The 26691-nt window shown below is 34.9% G+C and overlaps 1 protein-coding gene across 12 annotated transcripts in view; it reads right to left on the reverse strand.

The window, feature by feature from the left end:
* The window catches only part of LOC136842464 (uncharacterized), a 764342-nt gene that overhangs the window by 276417 nt on the left and 461234 nt on the right, over window positions 1-26691 (reverse strand). For all 12 annotated transcript variants that reach the window (XM_067109832.1, XM_067109829.1, XM_067109831.1 and 9 more), the window contains one exon: window positions 8660-8848. In XM_067109832.1, the coding sequence (XP_066965933.1) occupies window positions 8660-8848 (189 nt within the window). The remainder of the gene's footprint in view (window positions 1-8659; window positions 8849-26691) is intronic.

Genomic DNA, 26691 nt, shown 5'->3' on the forward strand with positions numbered 1-26691 from the left:
TTTATTCAACTGTAGTTCACATCTATTAAGGCATTCCCATTACACTACTCTTCACTACAATATGTACTGTGCCTTTCATAAAAGTGGTGAAATGACTCATTCCCGGCGTTGGTGCCTGAATAGCTTAAATTCTTGGAAGGGTCATTTTTTTAACCTTGTGGTACTATAATACTATAGTACTGTAATTATGCCTATGATATTTCTTCATGCTACGCACTCCGTGAGAGCTTGATATAAAATGCTGAGAGGATATATATATATATATATATATATATATATATATATATATATATATATATATATATATATATATATATATATATATATATATTATATATATATATATATATATATATATATATATATATATATATATATATATATATATATATATATATATATATATATATATATAGGCACGAACTCAAATCTAAGAGGCAAAAGACATGATATCAGAATGACGTTGAAATAACGCAACTCAATTATGATTACTGGCTATGTAGAAAAAAAAATATTAACATAAAAGGTTTAGTAAAATTAATTCATCATATAACATTTTCATAGTTAAGAGAAAAGCGAATTGACACGACTCTCCAACATACATCATTTAAAATGCAACAACCAACAACTGAATGAACGCATAAAAGACTCATAAAATTTTTTCATATGAAGACTGTCATAAGATTATTTTATATGAAGACTGTCATAAAATTATTTGATATGAAGACTGCCATAAAATTATTTGATATGAAGACTGCCATAAAATAATTTTATATGAAGACTATCATAAAATTTAGTATTTGATATGAAGACTGCCATTAAAATAATTTTATATGAAGACTGTCATAAAATTATTTTATATAAAGATGGTCATAAAATTATTTTATATGAAGACTCATAAAATTATTCTTTATATGGAGACTGTCATAAAATTATTTTATAACACATTTCTCAGAATCACTGACAAATGTGAGACTGATCATGGATGTCTTCTTTACCAGCCAAATACGCACCTATATACTCCTCAGTAGCGCGAATAATTGATAGAAAAAACAATTGGCGTTGCAACAACAAAAGCCACTGACGATGTTGCTACCAAGGTGAGAATGTATGAAAAGGATACATGAAAGAAGCGTTTCCTATGTACAGAGAGAGAGAGAGAGAGAGAGAGAGAGAGAGGCGTTCCCTATGTACCATGAGTGTAGAAGAGAGAGAGAGAGAGAGACGGAGAGACGTCCTGTATGTACCATGAATGTATGAGAGAGAGAGAGAGAGAGAGAGAGAGAGAGAGAGAGAGAGAGAGAGAGAGAGAGAGAGAGAGAGATAAATGTGTATGTTCCCTGCGTACCACAAGTGACACTCCCACCTTGCCACGCCGTACCCACATCTTAAAAATTAGCGATGGACCCCGGAACGGCTAAGACCAGTGCCTATCTACTCGGAAAAATTGAGAGGCTAGTTCGGCGGAAAATAAGATTAATAATTGGCGAGTGAGGTAGAATCAAATTCTAACCTACATGAGATTAAACTGGGATAAGCAACAGGTAGCCGAAATTGGATCGTATAGGAGGCGATTATCTTGTGAATACTGAAGATAGGTAGGAAGAAATTAGAATCGGTTTAAGTGAACATTACACATATAAAATAGGTTATCTAAGTGAGGATAATGAAAAATAGAGTGAAATGGATAAAGATGTTGAATTACACGGAATGAGAATTAGGCAACATTGGTGGGATAAAACACTAGGAAGACGTCTAAAAAAAACGTGGCAAGAGAGAAAGTTAAAAGATGGTGAAAAATGGAATTCTGGAATGAAAAACGCAAACTGGCATAAATAATGGATAGAAAAGTAAAAAAAAAAAAAAAAGAGGAAAATATGATAAAGCCATTAAAAGGCAGTTTTGAAAAGGGAACAACATCGTGAATGAATAAGACACACACACACACACACAGAGAGAGAGAGAGAGAGAGAGAGAGAGAGATGATGACGACGACGATGCAAGATGATACAGTCAATGATAAGAAAAGGCAAAACGACAGTGAGAGAAATGATGACGATGATGCAATGTGATAACAATCAATGATAAGAAAGGACAAAACGACGATGTTAACAGCGGTAAGGGCCAAAGTCCTCCGCCCACCCTCTAAGCGGGGGCACTCTTTTAACGGCCTTACCCACTATACGAGTACCTTTTATCGCAGGAGTTACGCACATCCTGTTACCCGGTCTTGGAAGAATGGCAAGCCCATGGAATGACTGACGGTCTCTGCACCTCATTCCGACGGAGTCGAGGGTCGTCTCACAAAGCTAAAATGTCATTGTCAACAGGCCTTTACAAGACGAAAGGTATTCTTGATATTAATGCAATGCTACGTGAAACTTGAACTGAGTCTGAAGAAAGGTATTTTTTATATCAATGCAATGTTACGTGAAACTTGAACTGAATCTGAAGGAAGTGCAGTATTTTTCATACTACTGCAACGCTAACTTGAACTGAATCTTAAGAAAGGTGCTCTTGATATTAATGAAATATTACATAAAATTCGAACTGAACCATGTAGATTCTTAGGTTGAATATTGGAAAACATATTTTTGGTAGAATGAAAAGAATTTGGATATTACTGTAACTTAGCAGAATGCGTGATGGACTTACAGCGCAATAGGAAGAATAATGTTACAAAGCGCTTGAAAACCAGGATATTTGAAGTTACATTTTTTGTAGAATAAAAAGAATTTGGATATCGCTGTAGCATGAAAAAATGCGTGATGGCCTTAATGCGCAACAGGAAGAATAAATGTTACAAAATAGTTCAAAATTTTAATCGTTACAAAATACATCAAGCACCCTGGAAGTTCTATGACGATGACATCATTATAATCTTACAACGCACTCCATGGGATGACGCAATAGCTGACAACCTTAGGACACCAAAAGAAGCCTTCGATCACAATCTGGTTCCAAAGGCCTCAAAATAAGCTGATTCCAGGCCTTAAAATAAACTGATTCCAGGCCTTAAAATAAACTGATTTCAGACCTTAAAATAAACCGATTCCAGACCTTAAAATAAACCGATTCCAGACCTTAAAATATGCTGATTCCAGACCTTAAAATAAACTTATCCCAGGCTTTAACATAAACTGATTCCAAGCCTTAACATACACTTATTCCAGACCTTAAATAAACTGATTCCAGGACTTAAAACAAAATTATCTCAGACCTTAGAGTAAAGTGATTCCAAAGACCTTACAATAAATTGGTTTTAGACCTTAAAATAAACTGATTCCAATCTGATTTCAAATTCCTTAAAATAAACGGATTCCAGACCCTAAAATAAGCTGATTCCGATGATAAAATAAACTGATTCCAGACCTTAAAATAAACTGATTCAAAAGACCTTAAAATAAACTGATTCCAGGCTGTAACATAAACTGATTCTAAAATAAACTTAATCTAAAGACCTTAGAATAAACTGATTCCAGGCCTTAACTCATTCCAAACCTGAAAATAACATGATTCCAAACCTGATGATGTCATGATTCCACACTCGACAATATATCGAATCCAAACACGATTTCAGCCTGAAAATACCACGATTCCAACCTACATATAACGTGAGTCTAGATATGGACATAAAAGGATTGTAAACCTAAAGATAGTGCGAAAAACTAATTTGAAATCAGCTAACAGCATGACTCCAGGCCTGAAAATAACTCTCCACACCTTATTCTTTACGTAAAGATAACCTGATTCCAACCAAGAAGATACCACGATTTACGAACAGAAGGTAACTAAATTTCAAACCTAACAATACCATGACTTCAAACCTGAAAATACCCCGCTTCCAAACTGCAAGACAACCACCACACGTTGAGAAGAGATAACATATTCCGAACAGAAAAGCAATCCAGAGGACATCCAGAAGTAAAATCTGGTTCCGCGCATAAAGATATCCAGGCACCCGACGTAAAATCAACCTGAAAGTTTAGTCATCGCCTACCACTATTTCCAGGCTGGGGGCTCTCCGCAGCCACACCTGTTGCAAGAAGACCTCCCTTCTTCGGTGGGAGTCTTACACCAGCAGACAATAAACATCGGTTAATATACGACTGCCACTAAGCCATACTTGCTGTGGGAGTAATGAGAATGTACTCCAGTATCTCTCGGCAGCATGGACAAACCGGTTTCATTCACACGGACAGGCATGGGGGAAAGAAGGACTTGCCGGCAACCGCATAGGATATAAAATGCATGTTTGTGTTCGGTAAGGATACAAACATACTGTAGGTGAGCAAATTTCTCTTCTCTTTTCTAAAATTGGCGAGTGTGTATATGCTTGTATATGTGCATATGTATATGTATGTATGTATATATATATAATATATTATATATATATATATATATTATAAATATATATATGTATATATACATATACATATATATATATATATATATATATATATATATATATATATTATATATATATATGTATATAATATATATATATATATATATATATATATATATATATATATATATATATATATATATATATATATATATATATATATATATATATATATATATATAAATTAACGACACATTATTTACATCTCTCTCTCTCTCTCTCTTCTTCTTCTTCTTCTTCTTCTTCTTCTTCATCTTCTTCTTCTTTTTCTTCTTCTATTACTTGTTTCCAACAAGCCCGAGTTGGAAACACATAAACGGTCGCCATTCATAAAAAAAAAAGAGGTGCAAAACCCGGAGGAAAAGGAAAATTCATAAGCAGCGACTTTTCCTTTGTTCCCAGTCACCAAATATTCCAGGAGGGATTATCTACCTCCTTTGGGCTTCACGCACCGCTGAATTCGCTGCCCTCTCGCCAAGCGACGCGTCCCGCGACCGGAAGAGAAAGACGAAATGAAAATTGGACGAAAGTGCATTCCTTCCTCTAAAAGGGGAAAATATATACCCGTTATAAAATAATTAAATCAAATACCAACATACAAATTGTAAATAAATAAATGAGAATATTTATACATTTCCTATTTCAAGGGAAATAGAAAAAAGACGAAAATCCACAAACGGAGATTAAAAATAACATCAAGCATTGGGAAAAATGCATTCCTCACTGCATAAGGAATATACACATATCGAAAAAAATGAAGTTAAATAATGGAACAACATATATGGAAGAAAATCTATTAAATCGTGAGACCATATTTTTTAAAGTAATTTTTTTCAATATATTTACTAAAATGTTTTCCCGCGTGTACTTTTCGTTAAAACTACTTAGGGAAGCAACTTCCCTATTTGAAAAATAGACCACAAAGGTGAAAAGAAAAATTAAACAAAAGCATATAAAGAATTCAGCGTAACTTTTTCCATTCAATGAAAAAATACACGGAAATTCAATGAAAGAAAGTCAACAATTCAATGATGATTTTTCCACATAAGGAAAATGCACACGAAGTAATGAAAAATAAAACCCAGGAAAATCCCTTTCGGAAATGACCAAATGGAAAGTGAAAAATGGAGCCCTGAACCAAAATACCTTCTCCGATGCAAAAGAGGACGAATGCACGTAAATCAAAGCGAAACGAGAATGGAGGAAAGAATCAAAATACCCTTTTCCAGTGCCAAGAGGAAAACGCACACTGCAGATACTGGGCACCAAAGAAAAAAAAAATCAATCTTTTCTTAGTAATTACGGAGCGTGGAGAAATGATCTCGGCAAACAACCGAGAAGAAGAAGAAGAAGAAGAAGAAGAAGAAGAAGAAGAAGAAGAAGAAGAAGAAGAAGAAGAAGAAGAAGAAACTTTGGGGATTTGCTTTAGACCTGGAGGGTGATAGAGGTGTGCTTGCTTGCCCGAGTACGAGGACTGATTGCACAGTACATGGCAAATACTAGTTTTCTTGCGCCGTTCTCCGCTAAATCTAATCTCAGCTTGGGATAAATTATATGCTGCATCTTGCCAGCTACACTTCATACTAATATCATTCATGTTTTACTCAAGTTTTCCTCATTTAGATGATTCATATTCGACAAGAATCAAGAGGAATCACATATAACATGACATGCTTACATGGTACCATATCAAAATTTATATATATATATATATATATATATATATATATATATATATATATATATATATATATATACATATATATAAAAATAAATATATATATATATATAAATATAAAAAATATATATATATATATATATATATATATATATATATATATATATATATATATTATATATATATATGTATGTATGTATGTATGTATAAACTCTAGTTTACGCCTTCAGTAGAGCATGCGAAAAACAATTAGGAAAGGTGTGGAAGTGTCCGCACGTATATATTACAGAGAGAGAGAGAGAGAGAGAGAGAGAGCACGCGTACCCAGAAGGAAAAAAAAAAGTTGAGGGAGGTGAGAGGTAGGGAAAAGGCAATCATTGGATGCCCACGCCTTCCAAAGTCTTGCCCATCGTCCCCAGCCTTTCTACCCACTCGGACAGCCGCTTGCCCAGACGAAACTGGCTACTTCATTTCACTTATAGAAAGTCCTAATTTAATTAATTTAATTAAGATAGTCCTAATTATGGAGTAAACAGATTTTGGTTTAGATGGTTTTAATACCTAAATATAAATGTAGATCTGGTTTTGTCAATATATATATATATATATATATATATATATATATATATATATATATATATATATAAATATATATATATATATATATATATATATATATATATATATATATATATTTTTTTTTTCTTGCGTTACTGTGTTATAACATAATCTCTATAATGGAAAGCCATTAGAGAAGTGACCCGAACTTTTTTAATAAATCTTCATTCCAGCCCCATTAATAATCTAATAATAATTCCGATTTGGATTAAATTTGTGTCCTTTCACATAAAAGATTTAACATCGCAAAAGAAGAAAAAAGTAATTTCCTACGTTTATAAAAGCTAAATAATTATATATAAACCATTCTAATAAGTATATTTAAAAAATGAACTACTGACAATGATAACGTGTCATTTAGATGTTAAGCATATGTACATAACCGTAGCTATTACTCGAAATGTGCACCTATCTTAAGAAATAGTATTTAACAAGGAAGCCGAGTTCGAACGAGATCTATTTTGTACGATGAAACAAACACCTGTTCAACATATTTCCGTGAAAGTAAATTTTCTTGTTGGGCACAATGATACACTGCTTGTTTTCTTACCAAAAATTAATATGTTCCTGATATTTCTGGACTTATCAACCCAGCACCAAAATAAAATATTGTTTATTAGGTAAATACAAGATCGAGACTTGGAGTAAATCTGTGTAAATGTGAAACGGCAAGCAGAAATAGCAGCACTACAAAGTGGAACTACAAAGTTTATAAACGTCATCAATCTAGAATACAAGACAGGAACTGCAAAAGCATTATATACATAAATATATATTCTAATTTCAACAAAATGATCATAAACGATCAATTTTTTATAACCCTAATAAGAATATTTCTCCTGAAAACTGAATATGTACGTTGGAATATTTTTTGCATAGAAAACGGCAGTGCAACGGAATTAGAATACATGAGTTAGGCATCGAATAAAAAGGACTCGTTTTCTTTACAAGTTTCGTTGACCATTTTCTTTCAGTACTTCATGGGTAACTATAAGCAAAGAACTCCCCTCCGCGACTCGTTCAGATAAAATCTTAAATCCCGCCACCAACGATGACAAAATTTCGCGTATGTTGCCCTTGAAGAAATATTTATGCGTCAACATCAACATGGGATTAATTGGGATTAACTTACCTGACGGTGTAGAAGCTTGGGGCTTTTTCACAATCATAAATAGCAGCATTTCTGATATCTGATTTTTGGTGATACACCAAGCAGCAAGAAATAACGTAAACTGTCAGCGTGAAAAATTACCTTCACTCTTTAATTACCACCTAAATTCTTCCTCATCAAGTTAACTACGCCTTTGTTATCAGCTGTAATTCATTTACTACTACAATGAACACGTCAGCCTAGCCGCACGTTGCAACAGTTGGCTTACCTGGTTCAGTCCTAAATCTTAATTTCTGAAATTGCAAACCTACTTCAATATAATGGTTTGCAACGTTTATTTTTATGCAGCTCTTTAAAAAGCTTGAGGTGAAGAAAATTAATATCATGTTTCTCTCCTTTCTCCTTCAAAACCTATGAGCATTTATTCTTTCGAAGCTTATTAAGAAAACAATTGTATTTTTGGGCTTGTTTCGTCACAATGAGATTAGAACAAGAACTGCAATAAAATGAAGAGGTTAAGTATATCTTAGTTTAACCAGACCACTGAGCTGATTAACAGCTCTCCTCGGGCTGGCCCGAAGGATTAGATTTATTTTACGTGGCTAAGAACCACCTGGTTACCTAGCAAAGGGACCTACAGCCTATTGTGGAATCCGAACCACAATATGACGAGAAATGAATTTCTATCACCAGAAATAAAATCCTCTAATTCTTCACTGGCCGGTCGGAGAGTTGAACGCTGGGCCAACAGCATGCTACCCGGAGAGCTCTACCCACCTCTCCAAGGAAGAACTAATAAAATGAAGAAATGCTGATATAAATAAGCAGATAAATTCCAACTTACCTGTGTGAAGCACCTCATGTTTCTGGAGCAGAGTCTGGCCAATCTCGTCTGTGAGGTACATAAGGCAGCTGAAAGCCTCTGCTGCTGCAGAGGGTCCTGGACTAGCTCCAGCTGTTGTGTCAGACTGTCAAAAGTCTGCTGTTCCACGGCCATGGCATCTTGCAGCGTCTGCACGAGTTCCACCAAACCCTGAAGAGAAGATAAAAATTGTTGTACAAAAAAAAAAAAAAAAATTTTCAGTAGATTTCATTTCATAAATGGAAAGTATTCCTAAAAACGGAATCCTATAAAAGAAGTTGTATATTCTTGTAAATGCATTCACACACACACACACACATACATACGTACATAAGTATCAGTATCCTCTGAAGACAGAACTGTTTTGGATTTCCATACCTTAAATTACTTTGGAAATAAAATTTACATTATTCTTAATGATTGAATAGTAACATTTTCAAATGAATACTGAAGAAGACAAGAGTTTCTGCCAGACTAAAAATATATATATATATATATATATATATATATATATATATATATATATATATATATATATATATATATAAATAATGTGTGTGCATGTGTGTCTGTTTGGTAATTTCAATCACACTGACATTTGATTTATACATCCATGTTTGGATATAATGACGAAACTGGTCAGGATTTACAACCAGTGTCTCATTTTTCCCAGTGGTAGTTATGGATATGCGAGCGCGTGTGTGTGTGTGTGTGTGTGTGTGTGTGTGTGTGTGTGTGTGTGTGTGTGTGTGTGTGTGTTTGTTTGTTTGTTTGTGTGCGCGCGCGCGCGCGCGTGCGGGCGCGAAATGCATCTCGGGTAAATATATGTTGTTCATGCCCCGGTAACACTCAAAGTTAAAAATATGGATCCAGTTCTCAATTGTGGTAAGCTAATAATGTTTTTATACAAGTGTGTAATGAGAAACTGATGTAGAAGACAATACAAGGATTACGATTACTATCAGTGTTAGCAATCACCGCATTGCCCAGCTCGGCGACCTTTTCCACTGACTGACTGCTAAGCTACGGGATTCTCATCCATCTTCTGTTTACCTTGGATCTTATAGTCTCATTTCATTCACGAGACAGTTGTAAAGTGGGACTTGATTGCAGTGGACCTGATCTATCCTTCCCATAATTTTACTTCCAAATACTGAGGACTAAGACTTAAGGACCTAGGGTTGACTGTCCCATTTGCCTTAAATTTAAAAAAAAAAAAGGTAACGCGACTTGATATATCATCCCCACTCTTCTAACGACAGTGTAATTACATGACTGTAATTAACTAATGGTAGTTTTGAAAATCAGAGCAGTGTACAAAATCAAGTCTATTCATAAATGTTTTTTGGACGAAGTTCCCCGAATTCTAAGACACTGAAGAAAAATCAAAGGTTACCCTAATCATATAGACAGACAAGCTAGCTCTGAAAATCATGCACGAATTCCAAGTAACAGATGACAAAACATTATTTGAAATCTTGTACGAAGTTCAAGCAAATACAAAGAAACACTTTAAATCGACGACCAAATTGCTTCTCAGCTCTCGTGCACCTGCATCTTCTCTCGTGCATCCAAACCCAGCGGAGAAATCCAACTCGTGCCTGCCAACAGTAACGATCATGTGACTGAACTGAAGGGAAACCACACAATGCAAAGTCACGCGCAACACCAGCCGTCAGATTCCCAAGCGACTCCGGTTTCGGACCGACAGGTTCTTTGGCGGTGAGTAAGCCTGCTATGCAAGGACCTACTGTATTTCAAGCGTAGTGCGTAGGACAACCCTTTTCTTGAAAATGATTCATTGCCTGGGAGAGATTTTGCTTTTTTTTTTTTTTGTAGAGGAAGCAATGCATCAATTCTTCCACCTTTAGGAATTACAAACAGTCTCCTCTACTACTCCCCCTAATTTCAATAGTTATTTTATGTTTCTTTTTTGTTAAATCACATAACTAACCAAACATGAGGAAAAACAAACAGAAGATTACGCAGACATCTGGGCAAAGAATTAAGAGATATGAAAAGTAATTTCAAACTTATTTATTCTTTTCAGTACTGTTCTCTACTCAATGACGAATTAATAATAAATGATAATATACGCCACAATAACATGAAGACGTATACCACTGACTCGTTACCCGTACTTAAACCCTCGACCTAAAGCGTAAATATATATATATATATATATATATATATATATATATATATATATATATATATATATATATATATATATATATATATATATATATATATATAACATATATATAAACAAGACTACAATAAATATTTATTGGATTGTGATAACAAGATACATTTTACGTGAACGTGGAAAAATGCATGAAGGTATAGGCCTATACGTACAAACATTTGAGTATAAATCCGTAAAGAATGCAATATCATAAATTATCTTTATATTCTCTCTGCCCTTGAGGACCAACTTTCAAGGGCAAAACATTCTACAAAAATATCCGCTCCCTCCTACGTGAGGAACAAGGGCGAGCCTTCAACTAAGGCGATGGTCACTCCTTCCAATACGTTTTGGGAACAAGTAGGAGTCCACCTGAAGGAGGATGGATTATTCATGGAATTCACTCAATCAGAGGTGTTTTATCTTGGTGAATATCAAGAGGCTTCTCGTCTCCCCTGGTCAAGATCACTTTGGGGATAGGTCGAACTGAACGTGAAGGGGAATTTCCTCAGACATGATCTGCAGGGTTCTTAGAATATCTCAGTAAAAATGCTTTATATAAATTATATATATACATATTATATATATATACATATATATAATGTATGTATACTATTGGATTTTTCCTGAGATAGTCTAAGAACCCACACATCATTTCTGAAGAAAGTCACCTTCCTGGTTAAATATATATATATATATATATATATATATATATATATATATATATATATATATATATATATATATATATATATATATATATATAATGTGTATGTGAGAGAGAGAGAGAGAGAGAGAGAGAGAGAGAGAGAGAGAGAGAGAGAGAGAGAGAGAAAACAAAATCCATTACTACAACAAGCGAATTCAAGAGACCATTTTGGTTAGCAACAGACAACCCAACTGAATACCTCAGCGGCATCTTTAGCATAATCGAAAGGGCGTCACCTGCAGCTGCGAGATGAGGACCAAAAGGGCGTGGGCACGTGATTAAGACAGATTCTACAGGTGCATATAGGAAGCCGTTGCTGACCGAGGTCTCCGTCAGTTAAACTTTATATTTTATTGCACAATTGTGATAGGAGTAGTTTATAACTCAGGAGAGATTCAATTGCATAATATTATTTAATCAATATTACCTTGAACAAGTACAAAATATAAAACATTCTGAAGTATGGAAAATGTCGATTTTACATATTACCACTATTATTTTATATATTTTAAATATTTTTGAACATTTTAACATGAAACTGTTTCAATGCTCTTAATTACCAATGAAAATATCTAGAAGAAAGGCATCTCATATGGACAAGAACCCTCTTAATTACAGGTAAAAATTGTGCATGTGAAAAAGGGGCACGTGGAATTTAAATTCTAACTAGATGATTCTGGTTTAATAAAGTGGTCGTTTAACCAAAAAAAAAAAAGTCTCTAACCAAGGCCAAACATAACCACATTACAAAATTCTAAAAAATTATAATTTTTGTTTGATTGTTGCTATAGGAAACGATCGTATAGCGTCGTAAAGTAGTCGTATTTTGAAAGCGTTCTCGACCACCTAATATGGATGTTTTAATTACCCAGTGGCAGCCGTTGTGCAATTCACTTTATGTTTTCATTCCTTACGTAGAGTATCGTTCAATTGGATTTGCATACTTATTTATCGCAATTTTCATTAAATATGTATTATTCGCTGACCTTTTCCTTAATATGTGTGCTAGATTTTTTCTACAGCTGTTGAAAGATATATTTAATAATTTTTCATGGAAGGAATGATCAACATCTGTGCTTTCAAATGAGTTTACTGTAATCAGACAGATAAGAGTAATTTCAACTGTGAGGTGATTTAACGTGAAATATCGCCCAACGCCGCTCTTTCTCTCTCCTAATTCGAGTTATTAAAAGCCAAATTTATGGCAAAATTGATTACAGAAAAAAGTAAAACAAATAAATATACAAAACAAGCGCTCGGAAAAGCCGCAGATTCCAAAGACTTCTCAAATTGCACACCTCAAGTCCCACTCGGAGGTAAGTCTCGAGAGAAAGCTTTGTTCAACTATCACTTTCAGGCGGCTACCGAAGATTTTTTTTTTTCTTTCTTTTCGGGTGCTGCAAATCACTTGCTTTATTAGCACTTTTTGTCCGGTCTGGGGGCTTCTGATTTCGTCTGTGACTAATAAACCCAGCAGAGAGAGAGAGAGAGAGAGAGAGAGAGAGAGAGAGAGAGAGAGAGAGAGAGAGAGAGAGAGAGAGAGTTTTAGTATATCCTACTTGTAAGCTAAATTCTCCGTTCTATGAATTTTATCCTCAATACGCCTAGGAAAACTACATTTGTGTGTGTGTGTGTGTGTAGAGAGAGAGAGAGAGAGAGAGAGAGAGAGAGAGAGAGAGAGAGAGAGAGATACAATGTCCAAGCTAGAAAGGACTTTTATTATGCGCTTCGTAAACCAAAGCGTTCATCATCACCAAAGTTACATACATGAAAAAGAGAGTTTGACACTATTGATGCTGCAATACAGAATGACCGATGACGAATCTGAAGAATAATAATAATGAATTTACAAAAAGTTAATTCAAATTTTGAATGACAAAAACCTACCCACATTACCAAAACACTTTCCACACACACACAAAAACCGTCGGAATAGTTAACATGGCAAAAAAAAAAAAAAAAAAAAAATCCACTGCCATTTGTAAAACAACGAAAACAGCAAGAACGTTCGGAGAGCACAAATCTCCGCTAACGGCGAGTAATTTCCCTCTACCACTTATTCAGATTCATCTAAATATCTGTACGTGTTGCCTGTCAAGAGGTTTTTCAACCACTGGCAAAATTTCCATTAAAATATCGATACCTGACATTTTTTTAATCCTGCAAACCAAGAGACGAATTATAACACCAACTAACTAAACCAAAAACATTGCACCTTTTGCCTAAGTATGAACATGAAAGTAAAAAATAAAACGATTTCATAAATTTAGGGTATCAAGGTCTAAAGAATACCTTGGGTATAGAATGTGAGATTTACTTCTTGCTCTGCGTTTCTCAATGATTTAACCAGGTTCGTCCTCACCTAAAAACGTGGGCCCATTATCACTAATTATTTAGCAGTGACCGAGATGGTGTGCGTAATTTGGCCAACTGCAGAGGTACTAAAGGTTCTTTGCAGCGTCCCTTTGGGCCAGCTGCATTGCTTGCTGCCTTTGGACCAGCTGCATTGCTTGCTGCCTTTGGACCAGCTGCATTGCTTGTTGCCTTTGGACCAGCTGCATTGCTTGCTGCCTTTGGACCAGCTGCATTGCTTGCTGCCTTTGGACCAGCTGCATTGCTTTCTGCCTTTGGGCCAGCTGCATTGCTTTCTACCTTTGGACCAGCTGCATTGCTTTCTTACCTTTGGACCAGCTGCATTGCTTTTGGACCAGCTGCATTGCTTTTGATTTATATTCTTGCCTTTGGTCTCTTCCATTGCTTGCTGCCTTTGGACCATCTAAAATGAGGATCAAATCTCAAACAAAAAATTCTAAAAAAATAAACAGGTTTCATAAAAAAAGATAAATCTGGACAAAAAATTATAAACAGGTTCAAGAAAATGGAATAATAATTTATACAAGAGAGAGAGAGAGAGAGAGAGAGAGAGAGAGAGAGAGAGAGAGAGGATGCACACAAACGGAGAGCAACGCTGCGAAACTCCTCCCACCATGGAAGTTACGAAAACGATTCTTGAAACGTTAAGGGTTGCTACCTGGGACTCGGCTGAGCTGCTACCTGTTCTGCCTACTAACTACCTATCTCCTCGCATCACCCTCATTGCCATTTACGATGTTTGGAAAGGGAGCGGGTGCAAAGCAGAATAGATTATTGTTCGATGTTTACGCGTAGGACGTGAGAGAGAGAGAGAGAGAGAGAGAGAGAGAGAGAGAGAGAGAGAGAGAGAGAGAGAGAGAGAGAGCATTTTTACTGTATAGATGAATCTGCAAAGTAGCTATAGTAAACAAGGCAGTGGGAGTGAATGGATGTATGTGTGTCTGGGCATGCGTGCATGATTATGTGTGTGCGTGTGTGTTTGTGTGTGTGTGTATGAATGTGTGCGTGTCTGTAATGATCAACAGAATAAATCACAACCATCCACACAGCAGTATAACTACGATACTGTTATGATTAAATTTTGCTACCGCAAAAGAGACTCGACCGGATTATATCGGATTCATCGCTAGAAAAAGAGCTTTGATTAAGCTCATTTGACGTGATAAAAATCAAACAATACCGCCTTAAAGAATGCACAAACAGCGCGACATCGCACTGATTGCAATGAAAAGGTTTTAAGCGCTATTGTGGTCCCGAAAAATCACCCATTTTATGCACCCTTCAACACAAATTGGGTATGCAATTTAGTTTTGATGGCCCGGTTCAAGACTCATTGGGTAATGTTGAGAGAGAGAGAGAGAGAGAGAGAGAGAGAGAGAGAGAGAGAGAGAGAGAGAGAGAGAGAGAGAGAGAGTTTTCCAGGAAAGCTATATTTTTTTATTCCAATACCATGAAATCCCATCGTTCCTCAGTTGATATAACCAGTGAATTATGTACCTGATAATTACACAACTGAGGTGGGTAACCAGTAGGGAAGGGATTCCATGGGTTAAAATCTCATCCCTAAAGGCTAGCTAAGAAACACTAAGTTAAAACACCTGATTCACACTCCCAGGAGAAGGCATATATATATATATATATATATATATATATATATATATATATATATATATATATATATATATATATATATATATATATATATATATATATATATTTGTATGAATGTATATAAATATATATATATATTTATTTTATATATATATATATATATATATATATATATATATATATATATATATATATATATATTTGTATATATATATATATATATATATATATATATATATATATATATATATATATATATATATATATATATATAGAGAGAGAGAGAGAGAGAGAGAGAGAGAGAGAGAGAGAGAGAGAGAGAGAGTCTACTCATCCAAGAAAATGGCCCACATATTTGTTGCTATGAAGATAATGTGGAGATAGTTCAAGGTCTGTTTTTGAAACCACGCTTCTTTGTCATTTTTTTCTCTCTCTATTTAAAAGGTGTGCCTCTTGTCAGCTCCAACCAACTACTGGAACAGACATGGCTTGTCTATAACCTTTAGCCAGTACACATGTTTTCTCATCATTTATTCTTTCTCTAATGAAGGACTGAATGATCGGTATTCATAAGATCATAATATGTCCATAAATACATATGCGTACATATACAAAGTTGAACAGAATGGACCTTTCAATACCAAAGTACGCGATTTGGGCAAACAGCATTTTCGCACGTTAGCAGGTCAAGTTGGACGGGTTGCCATTTAAAGGTCAAAACATATGGTGGGTGTGAAGGGGGGGTGGGGAGGGGAGGAGAAAACAAACTGAGCAATCACTGTCAAAACATATTTTAGGTTAAGTGTCAGTCGGAATTCTATTAGCTGACCCTTGACATAATGCATGTTCATGTTTATTTACTTGATGAAATCCACTTGTTGGACGTTTGTGGAATTTGTTCTTTGCAACTTTTAAAAACGTGGCATTTTCTGATAAGGAAATTCTAAGGATTGTATTAATCAAGCTCTTATCTAAAAAACTGCAAGATTTCACTACAAGAAACATCTGGCATCTATAAACATATGTACATTTTTGGGATGAGACTGATCGTTCCAGGTCTTTCTAGTACCTGACAGTAACCCACCGCAGTCTGCTAACCATCAGGTTCCCAATCCACTGCTTTAGTCTGCAGATGGGTTTAGGTCATTTACCCCGCCAGGGATGGTTTTTTTTTTTTTTTAGAAATGACGGAAAATATTCGCAGTCGATATCATAAAATGGCTACAATTTAAATGCACTGGCCCTTCAAAAGCCAGGTAATTAAAAAAATAAGATAACAAGTGTTAACTAAATGCCAATTATTGCTCAGACATTTCCAAACAGCATATTGAGAAGAGACAGACCTAAAATTCAAAATGAAGAAATGTCGAAATTATGACTCGCACAAAAATATATATATGTAACATTTCAATAACCAAGGTGCAGTAACAGAAGAACACTCCTTTTCAAAGTCTTCAGATATCAAGAAAGCATTTACTGGATCTGAGCTATTTCTACTTATCAGCTTAATCCCTTGTCGGATCTAAGCGATTTAATATATTCATCTTGAAATTAATAAGATAATAAGTTATTTCCAATGAATATTCTGATGTATTTTACTGTATTTTTGTTGTAGATCGTACTGCAACTGGAATGACGTCATGCGTCTTGAGGCTTACCTTTAAAAATCTAACTCTTCAGGAAGAGGAGAGAGAGAGAGGAGAGAGAGAGAGAGAGAGAGAGAGAGAGAGAGAGAGAGAGAGAGAGAGTTTATCCTTCCTTGACAGTGGGAACATTACTAAAACACTACCCCTTGGCCTGAGAGCAAAGAGTTGACCTACAAGTCCTTAGATAACAAACGCACACAAAAGGATTGGTCTTCCTCAGCACATGAAGAGAAGTGACCTCTCTCTCTCTCTCTCTCTCTCTCTCTCTCTCTCTCTCTCTCTCTCTCTCTTCGACACAAAATCGCCGTTAATTCTACAACTGTCTGAGAAAGAAACCAGTCTTTAATGGAGGAGCCAGTTTTTTCACCGGGCAAGTTTGGGGGCAATCAAGATGTAATAATTTCTGCTACCGAGGAATTCGTCCCGCTGCTGACATACAAAATCGCACTCTGGTATGTCAGGTTTAATGGCAGATCGTGCCTCCATATGGTGAGCAGATGATTGGATAGTCTGTGAATTTGTAGACTTATATCCACTGTGATTTGTTAAATAGCTGACAAATCGTACGACACACGTCGTGTAATTGGTTCAGTAACTGGCACGGCAAATGATACCAACGCAGGTCGTGCAGATGTTAGTGACTGGTGTCTTCGACATATATGACTTGCGATTTAATTTATCGTGGGATCTGACACTGGAAATCTTATGTATAAATGCAGCGTAACTGATGAGAAGCCGATGCACCTGAGATTAATCTCATATGCAATGCCGGTCCATTGACATTAAAACAACACGGCATGTTCGGACGATAAAAAAAAATTGGTATTGTCAGAACGCACCAAGTAACTGACCGTACAACGGCATCAGATTGCCCACAGCACATCACAGTACTGGAATGTTAAAAGGCAAACGCCTTTAGTTTTAGAAGTATATGAGGTCCTTTCACGCTCCAGATTTCCTAATCAAGAACAGGCAGACGGAAAGAAGGAAAATCCAACAAAATTAGAAATAAAAGTATGAGGAAATGAAAAAGCGCTAAATGTAAAACAAAATTTACATTCAGAGCAAATTCGGGCGTCAAGAGTTGTTTGCCAGACCTCGACGCCTCAAGGTCGGCCGAGAGGAGAAAAGAGTGACTAAGCCATCCATACACGAACTCTCCCCACATATTTGATCCTCGCTGATAAAGACATAAATCTACATGAGCCTCCGCCCACGCCCACCTAACCCGCATGTGTTCCTCCGGAGTGGATTGTCCGTTAAGATCCGAAGGCCGTGGAAAGTGAGACCAGGTGCCCTTCCCGCCCAGTTACTCAGCAGGTGTCGAGGAGGCAGTGCAGTAGGCTCCTTTCCTCAAATGACGTGCGTGGCGATCTTTACCGCCAAGTGGGTAATTTTTGTTCGATTTCCAGAGTTTCTTCGTTTTCGCTGTTGTATTCCCAGTTTCATTCTTATTGATATATCGATATTTTGAGTTGCGAGGATAAATCTGAACCAATTTTACTGCTTTATTATTTAGCTCTTCGTTACAGGCTTCCGGTGCAGTGTGTGTGTGTGTGTGTGTGTGTGTGTGTGTGTGTGTGTGTGAGTGTGTGTGTATATATATATACGGATACTTGATAATGTGGACTGTTTGTCCATGACAGCTTGTAACTTTTTGAATAAAAACTCCATTAGATACCATCCAGTTTGAATGAGGTCCTTTTAGTAATTCTACTATTGCACAGAACAATTGTGTATGTGATAAAGTTAATATGTATGTAATTATGCATGTATGTAACTGCATGACATTTAAAAGTTTGGATAAACTACCTATCTATCTATCATCTATCTACCAATATATATACACATATATATGTGTGTGTACATGTGTTGTATATACATATATATATACATATATATATATATGCTATAATATCACTATTGCTAATACAAAAATAGCAATGCAACAAACGCCTGCATGACCGCACTTGTACTCAAAATCAGAAGTTCCAAACCAGTGGACTTAAAGGAGTGGAAAAAGTAGTTATCACCAACCTTGACACGAAGCAGGCTAAAAAAAAAAAAGTTACCCCATTCAAACAAACGAGCGAACAAAGAACAAAGGATATATATATAATAATAATAATAAAATAAATAAAAACTCTCAGCGCAAAACAGCTACGTCATCACTCCATGCCCGACTAACATTTTGACCAAGTCTGGAAGCCAGAACCGTTATTAAATTAAAAAGTTATTTTTTTTATGACTGGAATTAGAAATCTCGTGTTCGGAAATTCAGCAGCCAGACATCTGGCATTTAAGCATCGCTGAAAGTGATTTATTAAAGATATAGAATCCATTTCCACATTTCCACAGCCACGTGGATTATATTTTAAAATCGATAACAGCACTGCTTACACTGGTAACACACAAAAAATATATATATAAAATAAAACACCAAGCTAGCGACTGAAAAAGCAGAAAGACAAAGTTTTTGGAATCACAGTGAATTATATTTAATCGACTTATCATAATAAAGGCGATATATAGGAAGGGCATTCAAACCTAATAAAATAGCGCAAAACGTCTTTATCATAAAAGTTACACACACACAAATATATATACATATATATATACTATATATATGCATCATTTATATATATATATATATATATATATATATATATATATATATATATATGTATCATACATATATATATATATATATATACCATATATATAAATATCATATATATATATATATATATATATATATATATATATATATATATATATATATATATATATATATATATATATATATATATATATATATATATATATATGTATATATATATATATATATATATATATATTATATATATATAAACATATAATAAACATAATATACTCCCGGTATCCAGATTATATACATCTAAAATATGAACCGGCTGTCAGAGCCATTGGCGCATAACGCTAAGGCTGAAATATCTTCACGCAAATACGCATTCTTATGAACTGAAACATTTTTCACACAAATGGCAAAAACAGTATCAGTATTCTAAAAAAAAAAAAACACACACACACAGGACAACGAAGGAAGAATTCCGCAGAAATAAATTCTGAGATTCTAAGAAAAGATCTGCGTTCCGGGGAGGTGACTTCCTTTTTCATCTTTCCGAAGGGCAAAAGAAAATCCCATTACGAGACGAAAGCCTCACCGGGATCCGTGAAAATTGGAATTCGTCGCACTTGCCTCCCCGAATGCAAAAAAAAAGTCTTTAAAAGGCCATTGGCTTAGAAAGTCTAAAACGTTCTCTTGGCCTTGAACTCTATAGGCCTTCAAGGCATAGAGGAATAAAAGAGAAAATAAGAAATATTAAGATAATTGTAACAATAAAAGACGAGGACAATTGGAGCTTCAAGTTATTATTCATTTGATTACTTATTTTTGAGGGAATTCGATGGGAATATATGAACATGTAAATGCCTATGCATAAGCGTGTATATGTCTACTACTAAATAAACATATAAATGTCTATCCATAAACATGTAGATATATATATATACCTGTAAATTTTTCTATATATAAACATGTAAAATTCTATATACAAACATGTACATGTCTATATATAAACGTGTACGTCTATAAATAAACATGTAAACGTCTATTCATAAACATGCAAATGTCTATACATACATATAAACATGTAAATGTCTACATGTAAACATGCAGATGTCTACAAATAAACAAATGTCTATATATAAAAGATGTAAATCTCTATATACAATAAACATGAAAATGTCTATATATAAACATGTAAATATCTGATCCTAATCCCTAACAAGTACATCCCCCTTGTCAAAACTCACTATTACTTTATTCCTATATAATCAGCGTTATTACATCAACGGGAAAATGAAAACCACACACATGTAAGCAAGATGGATATTTATCCACATAAAAACATGAATGAAGTGAGTAGCCTTTATGCGATAAAAAAGAGACAGTGTAAATCCACTACTGGGTAGTTAACTTCGACACGCACGCACGCGCGCACACACACACATACACACACATATGTGTGTGTGCAAGTGTGTGATTTTAACATTGCACTGTATGTGACCATGTGTGCATATATAGGAAAAGAGATCGATTATTAAGATACGAATCAAACGTTGACAGAAACACTATATATATATATATATATATATATATATATATATATATATATATATATATATATATATATATATATATACAAAAGGTTTTTATAAATTAATTCAACGCATGTGCTTTCCCGGCCGGTCAGATAATGCTGACGCAAAGACGACCTTTTTCTACGACTCCGAGCGTTAAAAAGAAGGAAATCCAATAAAACACCGAATAAAGCAGAGACCTGACTCCCAGTGAGGGACTGCGGCACTAGAGAGAGAGAGAGAGAGAGAGAGAGAGAGAGAGAGATTCTCAAATGAAGGATGGCATCGTAAAATAAAAGATTAGCCATGTAAAGCGGTACTGTGTGTGTGTGTGTGTGAGAGAGAGAGAGAGAGAGAGAGAGAGAGAGCGCTCAGAACAAATTAGTCCTCGATAGCGTAACTCGGTGATATGCCGTCTTCACTAACTTCTTTTATATTGAAAGGTTTCAACAACGCAATACGTTAGCAGGACATAATGAGTCCAGTTTTTGTCTGTGGCACAATACTTGTTTCACAGAGTGGTTTGCACCTATAGGGTGGGTCCTAGGATGGAAGGGGGTATGCGGTTAGCGACCTCATCCCAAAATGTCTGTTGTCAACCATTTGAGCTTAAATGATATAAAGGTATGTGTATATATAAATTATATATATATATATAATATATATATATATATATATATATATATATATATATATATAAATAATTTATATATATATAAATGTATATATATACACACACCTTTATATCATTAAGCCTTTTCGTTTAAGGGGTCGCTCCAAATGGCTGACAACAGATATTTTGGGATGGGGTCGCTAACCGCATGCCCCCTTCCATCCTAGGACCCCCATACAAACACACACACACACACATATATATATATATATAATATATATAATATAAATAAATATATATGTATATATAAAGCAATGTTTACTTGGCATTTTCTCCATTATCCATAAGGAACCACCTCTCAACGTACAACCCTCCTTACCGCAGTCATCTATTTCAAGTCTCCAAAAGCAACGCCTTGAGAGCATGGCGCAGTCCTTGCAGGCTTCCAACGACGCAGATAAGGATCTTATTTCATATAACATATTCTAAGTCCTTCGCTCGTGGCATTTCATTATAACATTAACCAGGAAAAAAAAAAAAAAAACTGCTTTTTAAATTTCTCCTCCAGAGATCATGGCGGGGGAAGAGTGATAACGGATGACCACTGGAGAGAGAGAGAGAGAGAGAGAGAGAGAGAGAGAGAGGTTGGGGGGGGGGGGTGAGGAGGACTTTTTCAACATTGAAAAGCGGAAAACATTAAAATAACAGACGGGACAATATTGCAGTACAGGAATTGTTTCGAGAGTTTCTCTCTTGTGTTTATACAAATGTACACTAATTACAGCGAGCGAGTATTTCTATGCTTAGTTTTCTAAATTCTATCATGGCTGCTTTATAATCTCTCTCTCTCTCTCTCTCTCTCTCTCTCTCTCTCTCTCTCTCTCTCTCTCTCTCTCTCTCTCTCTTATAGAGCTGTACACCAATTAGAAGGAAAGTGTGTATTCCTCCTATACGGACTAGCTCAAAACTTCCTGGAGTTATTTAAAAATTCTCTCTCTCTCTCTCTCTCTCTCTTTGTACTTTGATGCGCCTTCCTCTCTTAATTATAGTTAAACCTTTCTTATCTATCTAACTGCTGTAACTATTAAGGTCTCTGTGGCCACCTTTGTAATTAATGTCTTTCTTTTTTTTATACAAAGGTACGAAGACAAGAAGCTTAGTTGGATATTCCGAGTTTCGTTATTACTGTTATTATATTTATTATTATATTTTCTTTTTGTATCGAGACGTTTCCTCTAACAAGCAGATGGGGTCTGCAGTGTAAAAAAAAAAACAGGGTGATTGCACTATTCACGTTTAATCGTAGAAAACTTCCACGACATTAATCCAACTTCATACATACACTACGCCTTTCACCTTCAACTTGCACGTTGAAAACATTTAACAAAGACCAAAACTAAAATAAAAACCATAACTATTAAAAAACAGGAACAATAAAATAAATATGGAAGACAACGCAGAAATAAACTCGTCAGTGACATGAAGAACGTATAAAAAAAATTATTAATAATGATATACAACACCAAAACAGAACCAGAACACAATAAAAACACGGAGCTGAAAACCACACATAAAAAGAAAACCCGTAAAAGTGCCAAATAAAAAGTAAAGCAAAACCAGCGTGAAGTATCAGATACCATCTACCCGCGCAGGCCCTCTTTTGAATTCCTTAAAAGGGAATCACCAACCAATGTAGCGAAGCAGAGAGAGAGAGAGAGAGAGAGAGAGAGGAGGAAGTCATCCATCTCAAGGTCAGCCATTGACATCCACTGAGGTGAGAGGGAAACAGGAGAAAGTGGAAGGAGAAAGAAAGAAAGAAAGAAAAAAGAAAGAAAATGATGAGATTTACAAAACACCTGGGACGATAATGAAGTGAGAGCCCGTGCTAATAAATTTAGCAACTCAAAAAATAATGACGATGTAAAAAAAATACAAAGAACAAAGAGACATTGTATCATTATATATATTTATATATTTGTTAAACTTAAGTAATTGTAACAATTGTGAAACTCAAGTAACTGTAATAATTGTTAAACTAACTAAAGTAACTGTAACAGCTGTGAAAATTACATAAGATAACTGTGTAACAATTGTTAAACTTACTCAAGTAACTGTTACAACTGTTAAACTAACCCGGGTAATTGTAACAATTTTTAAACTTAAGTAGCTGTAACAATTGTAAAATTTACTCAGGTAGCTGTAACAATTGTAAAATTTACTCAAGTAACTGTAACAGCTGTAAAACTTACTCAAGTAACTGTAACAGCTGTAAAACTTACTCAAGTAACAGTAACAGCTGTAAAACTTACTCAAGTAACTGTAACAGCTGTAAAACTTACTCAAGTAACTGTAACAGCTGTAAACCTTACTCAAGTAACTGTAACAGCTGTAAAACTTACTCAAGTAACTGTAACAATTGTAAAACTTACTCAAGTAACTGTAACAATTGTAAAACTTACTCAAGTAATTGTAACAGCTGTAAAACTTACTCAAGTAACTGTAACAGCTGTAAAACTTACTCAAGTAACTGTAACAATTGTAAAACTTACTCAAGTAATTGTAACAGCTGTAAAACTTACTCAAGTAACTGTAACAACTGTGAAACTAACTCAAGTAACTGTAACAATTGTAAAACTTACTCAAGTAATTGTAACGGCTGTAAAACTTACTCAAGTAATTGTAACAGCTGTAAAACTTACTCAAGTAACTGTAACAGCTGTAAAACTTACTCAAGTAACTGTAACAGCTGTAAAACTTACTCAAGTAACTGTAACAGCTGTAAAACTTACTCAAGTAACTGTAACAGCTGTAAAACTTACTCAAGTAACTGTAACAGCTGTAAAACTTACTCAAGTAACTGTAACAATTGTAAAACTTACTCAAGTAATTGTAACAGCTGTAAAACTTACTCAAGTAACTGTAACAGCTGTAAAACTTACTCAAGTAACTGTAACAGCTGTAAAACTTACTCAAGTAAGCTGTAAAACTTACTCAAGCAACTGTAACAGCTGTAAAACTTACTCAAGTAATTGTAACAGCTGTAAAACTTACTCAAGCAACTGTAACAGCTGTAAAACTTACTCAAGTAATTGTAACAGCTGTAAAACTTACTCAAGTAACTGTAACAGCTGTAAAACTTACTCAAGTAACTGTAACAATTGTAAAACTTACTCAAGTAATTGTAACAGCTGTAAAACTTACTCAAGTAACTGTAACAACTGTGAAACTAACTCAAGTAACTGCAACAATTCTTAAACTAACTCAAGTAACTAACAACTGTTAAACTTACTCAAAGCATAAACAAGTTTCGTTGCCTTTTGTAAACTATACATATTAAAGAATTACCGAGTGTGTTAAATGACATGAACTTAATTGCGATTCTGTTTCATCCGTCTAAATTCATTAATTTACCATTCCACTGGCAACCCGTAATAAAGAACAGAAACAGTGAATGTCGCATGAATTTGAGAGAGAGAGAGAGAGAGAGAGAGAGAGAGAGAGAGAGAGAGAGAGAGAGAGAGAGAGAGAATAATTTTCACTTCCCTTGACACCGAATGAATTTCGTCACTCCAAATCCATATATATTAAATGAGAAACGAGATCAACCAGTTCCTTGCTCACTCCTACTTCCTACCCCATACAAAGCCCGCCAAACAAAAGAATAATAAAAAACTATACCACAAACCCCAAACAAAATTCAGTTTGTTTTTAGAATAATGTCATCCTTCCGTAACCTGTGCTGTGAATATTCTCCTTTAATCATTCATTCGTAATAAAATTACTATTATCATCTTCTCAGTGGAAGGCTAAATACAATATGTCACATAAAAACTGCGTCTTCAGCACTATGTAAATGATATGAGGCAAAAACTGATGCAAAGGTCGTTACAATTACCAAAACGATGTGTTGACTGATTGATTGATTGACTATAGAATTTAGGCCAAAGGCCAAGCACTGGGACCTATAAGGTCATTCAGCGCTGAAACGGAAATTGACAGTAAAAGGTTTGAAAGGTGTAACAGGAGGAAAACCTCGCAGTTGCACTATGAATCAATTGTTAGGAGAGGGTGGAAAGTAAAACGGAAGAAAGAGAATATGAAAGGAGGTACAGTAAAAGAAACGAAAGGGACTGCAGGTAGGGGCCGAAGGCACGCTGCAAAGAACCTTAAGTAATGCCTACAGTGCGCCGCACGAGGTGATGTTTTGCGCCAGCTGTAACTCAATGTTGGGAATATCAAATTGCGTTCATCTTGCATAGAAAAATCCTCACAGTATAGTGTTACCCCAGTTTGAGTTTCTTTCCATAGCAACAGTTCATAACCACTGCACTGAGACTTTTTATGTTTTCATTTATCAAACTGACAAAATATGAACAAATAACTAACTTGTCTGTCCTCAGCTTACCCCATTTCTTTATGGGGTCGCTGTTTCCTATCAGCCCTCTCCACTATGAATGGTAGCCATGAATAAATAACTATATATATATATATATATATATATATATATATATATATGTATATATATATATATATATATATATATATATATATATATATATATAAAATGTTTGGATAGATTAATAAATATGTTTGGGAGAAAGAGAGAGAGAGAGAAGTTACGCTAAGCTCCCAGCATCAGTATATATACAATAACTACATTAGACAAATGGATGTGTAAAAAAAAATCTAACT

Source organism: Macrobrachium rosenbergii, chromosome 10 (genome assembly GCF_040412425.1).
Source record: "Macrobrachium rosenbergii isolate ZJJX-2024 chromosome 10, ASM4041242v1, whole genome shotgun sequence".
Classification (NCBI taxonomy): Eukaryota; Metazoa; Arthropoda; class Malacostraca; order Decapoda; family Palaemonidae; genus Macrobrachium; species Macrobrachium rosenbergii.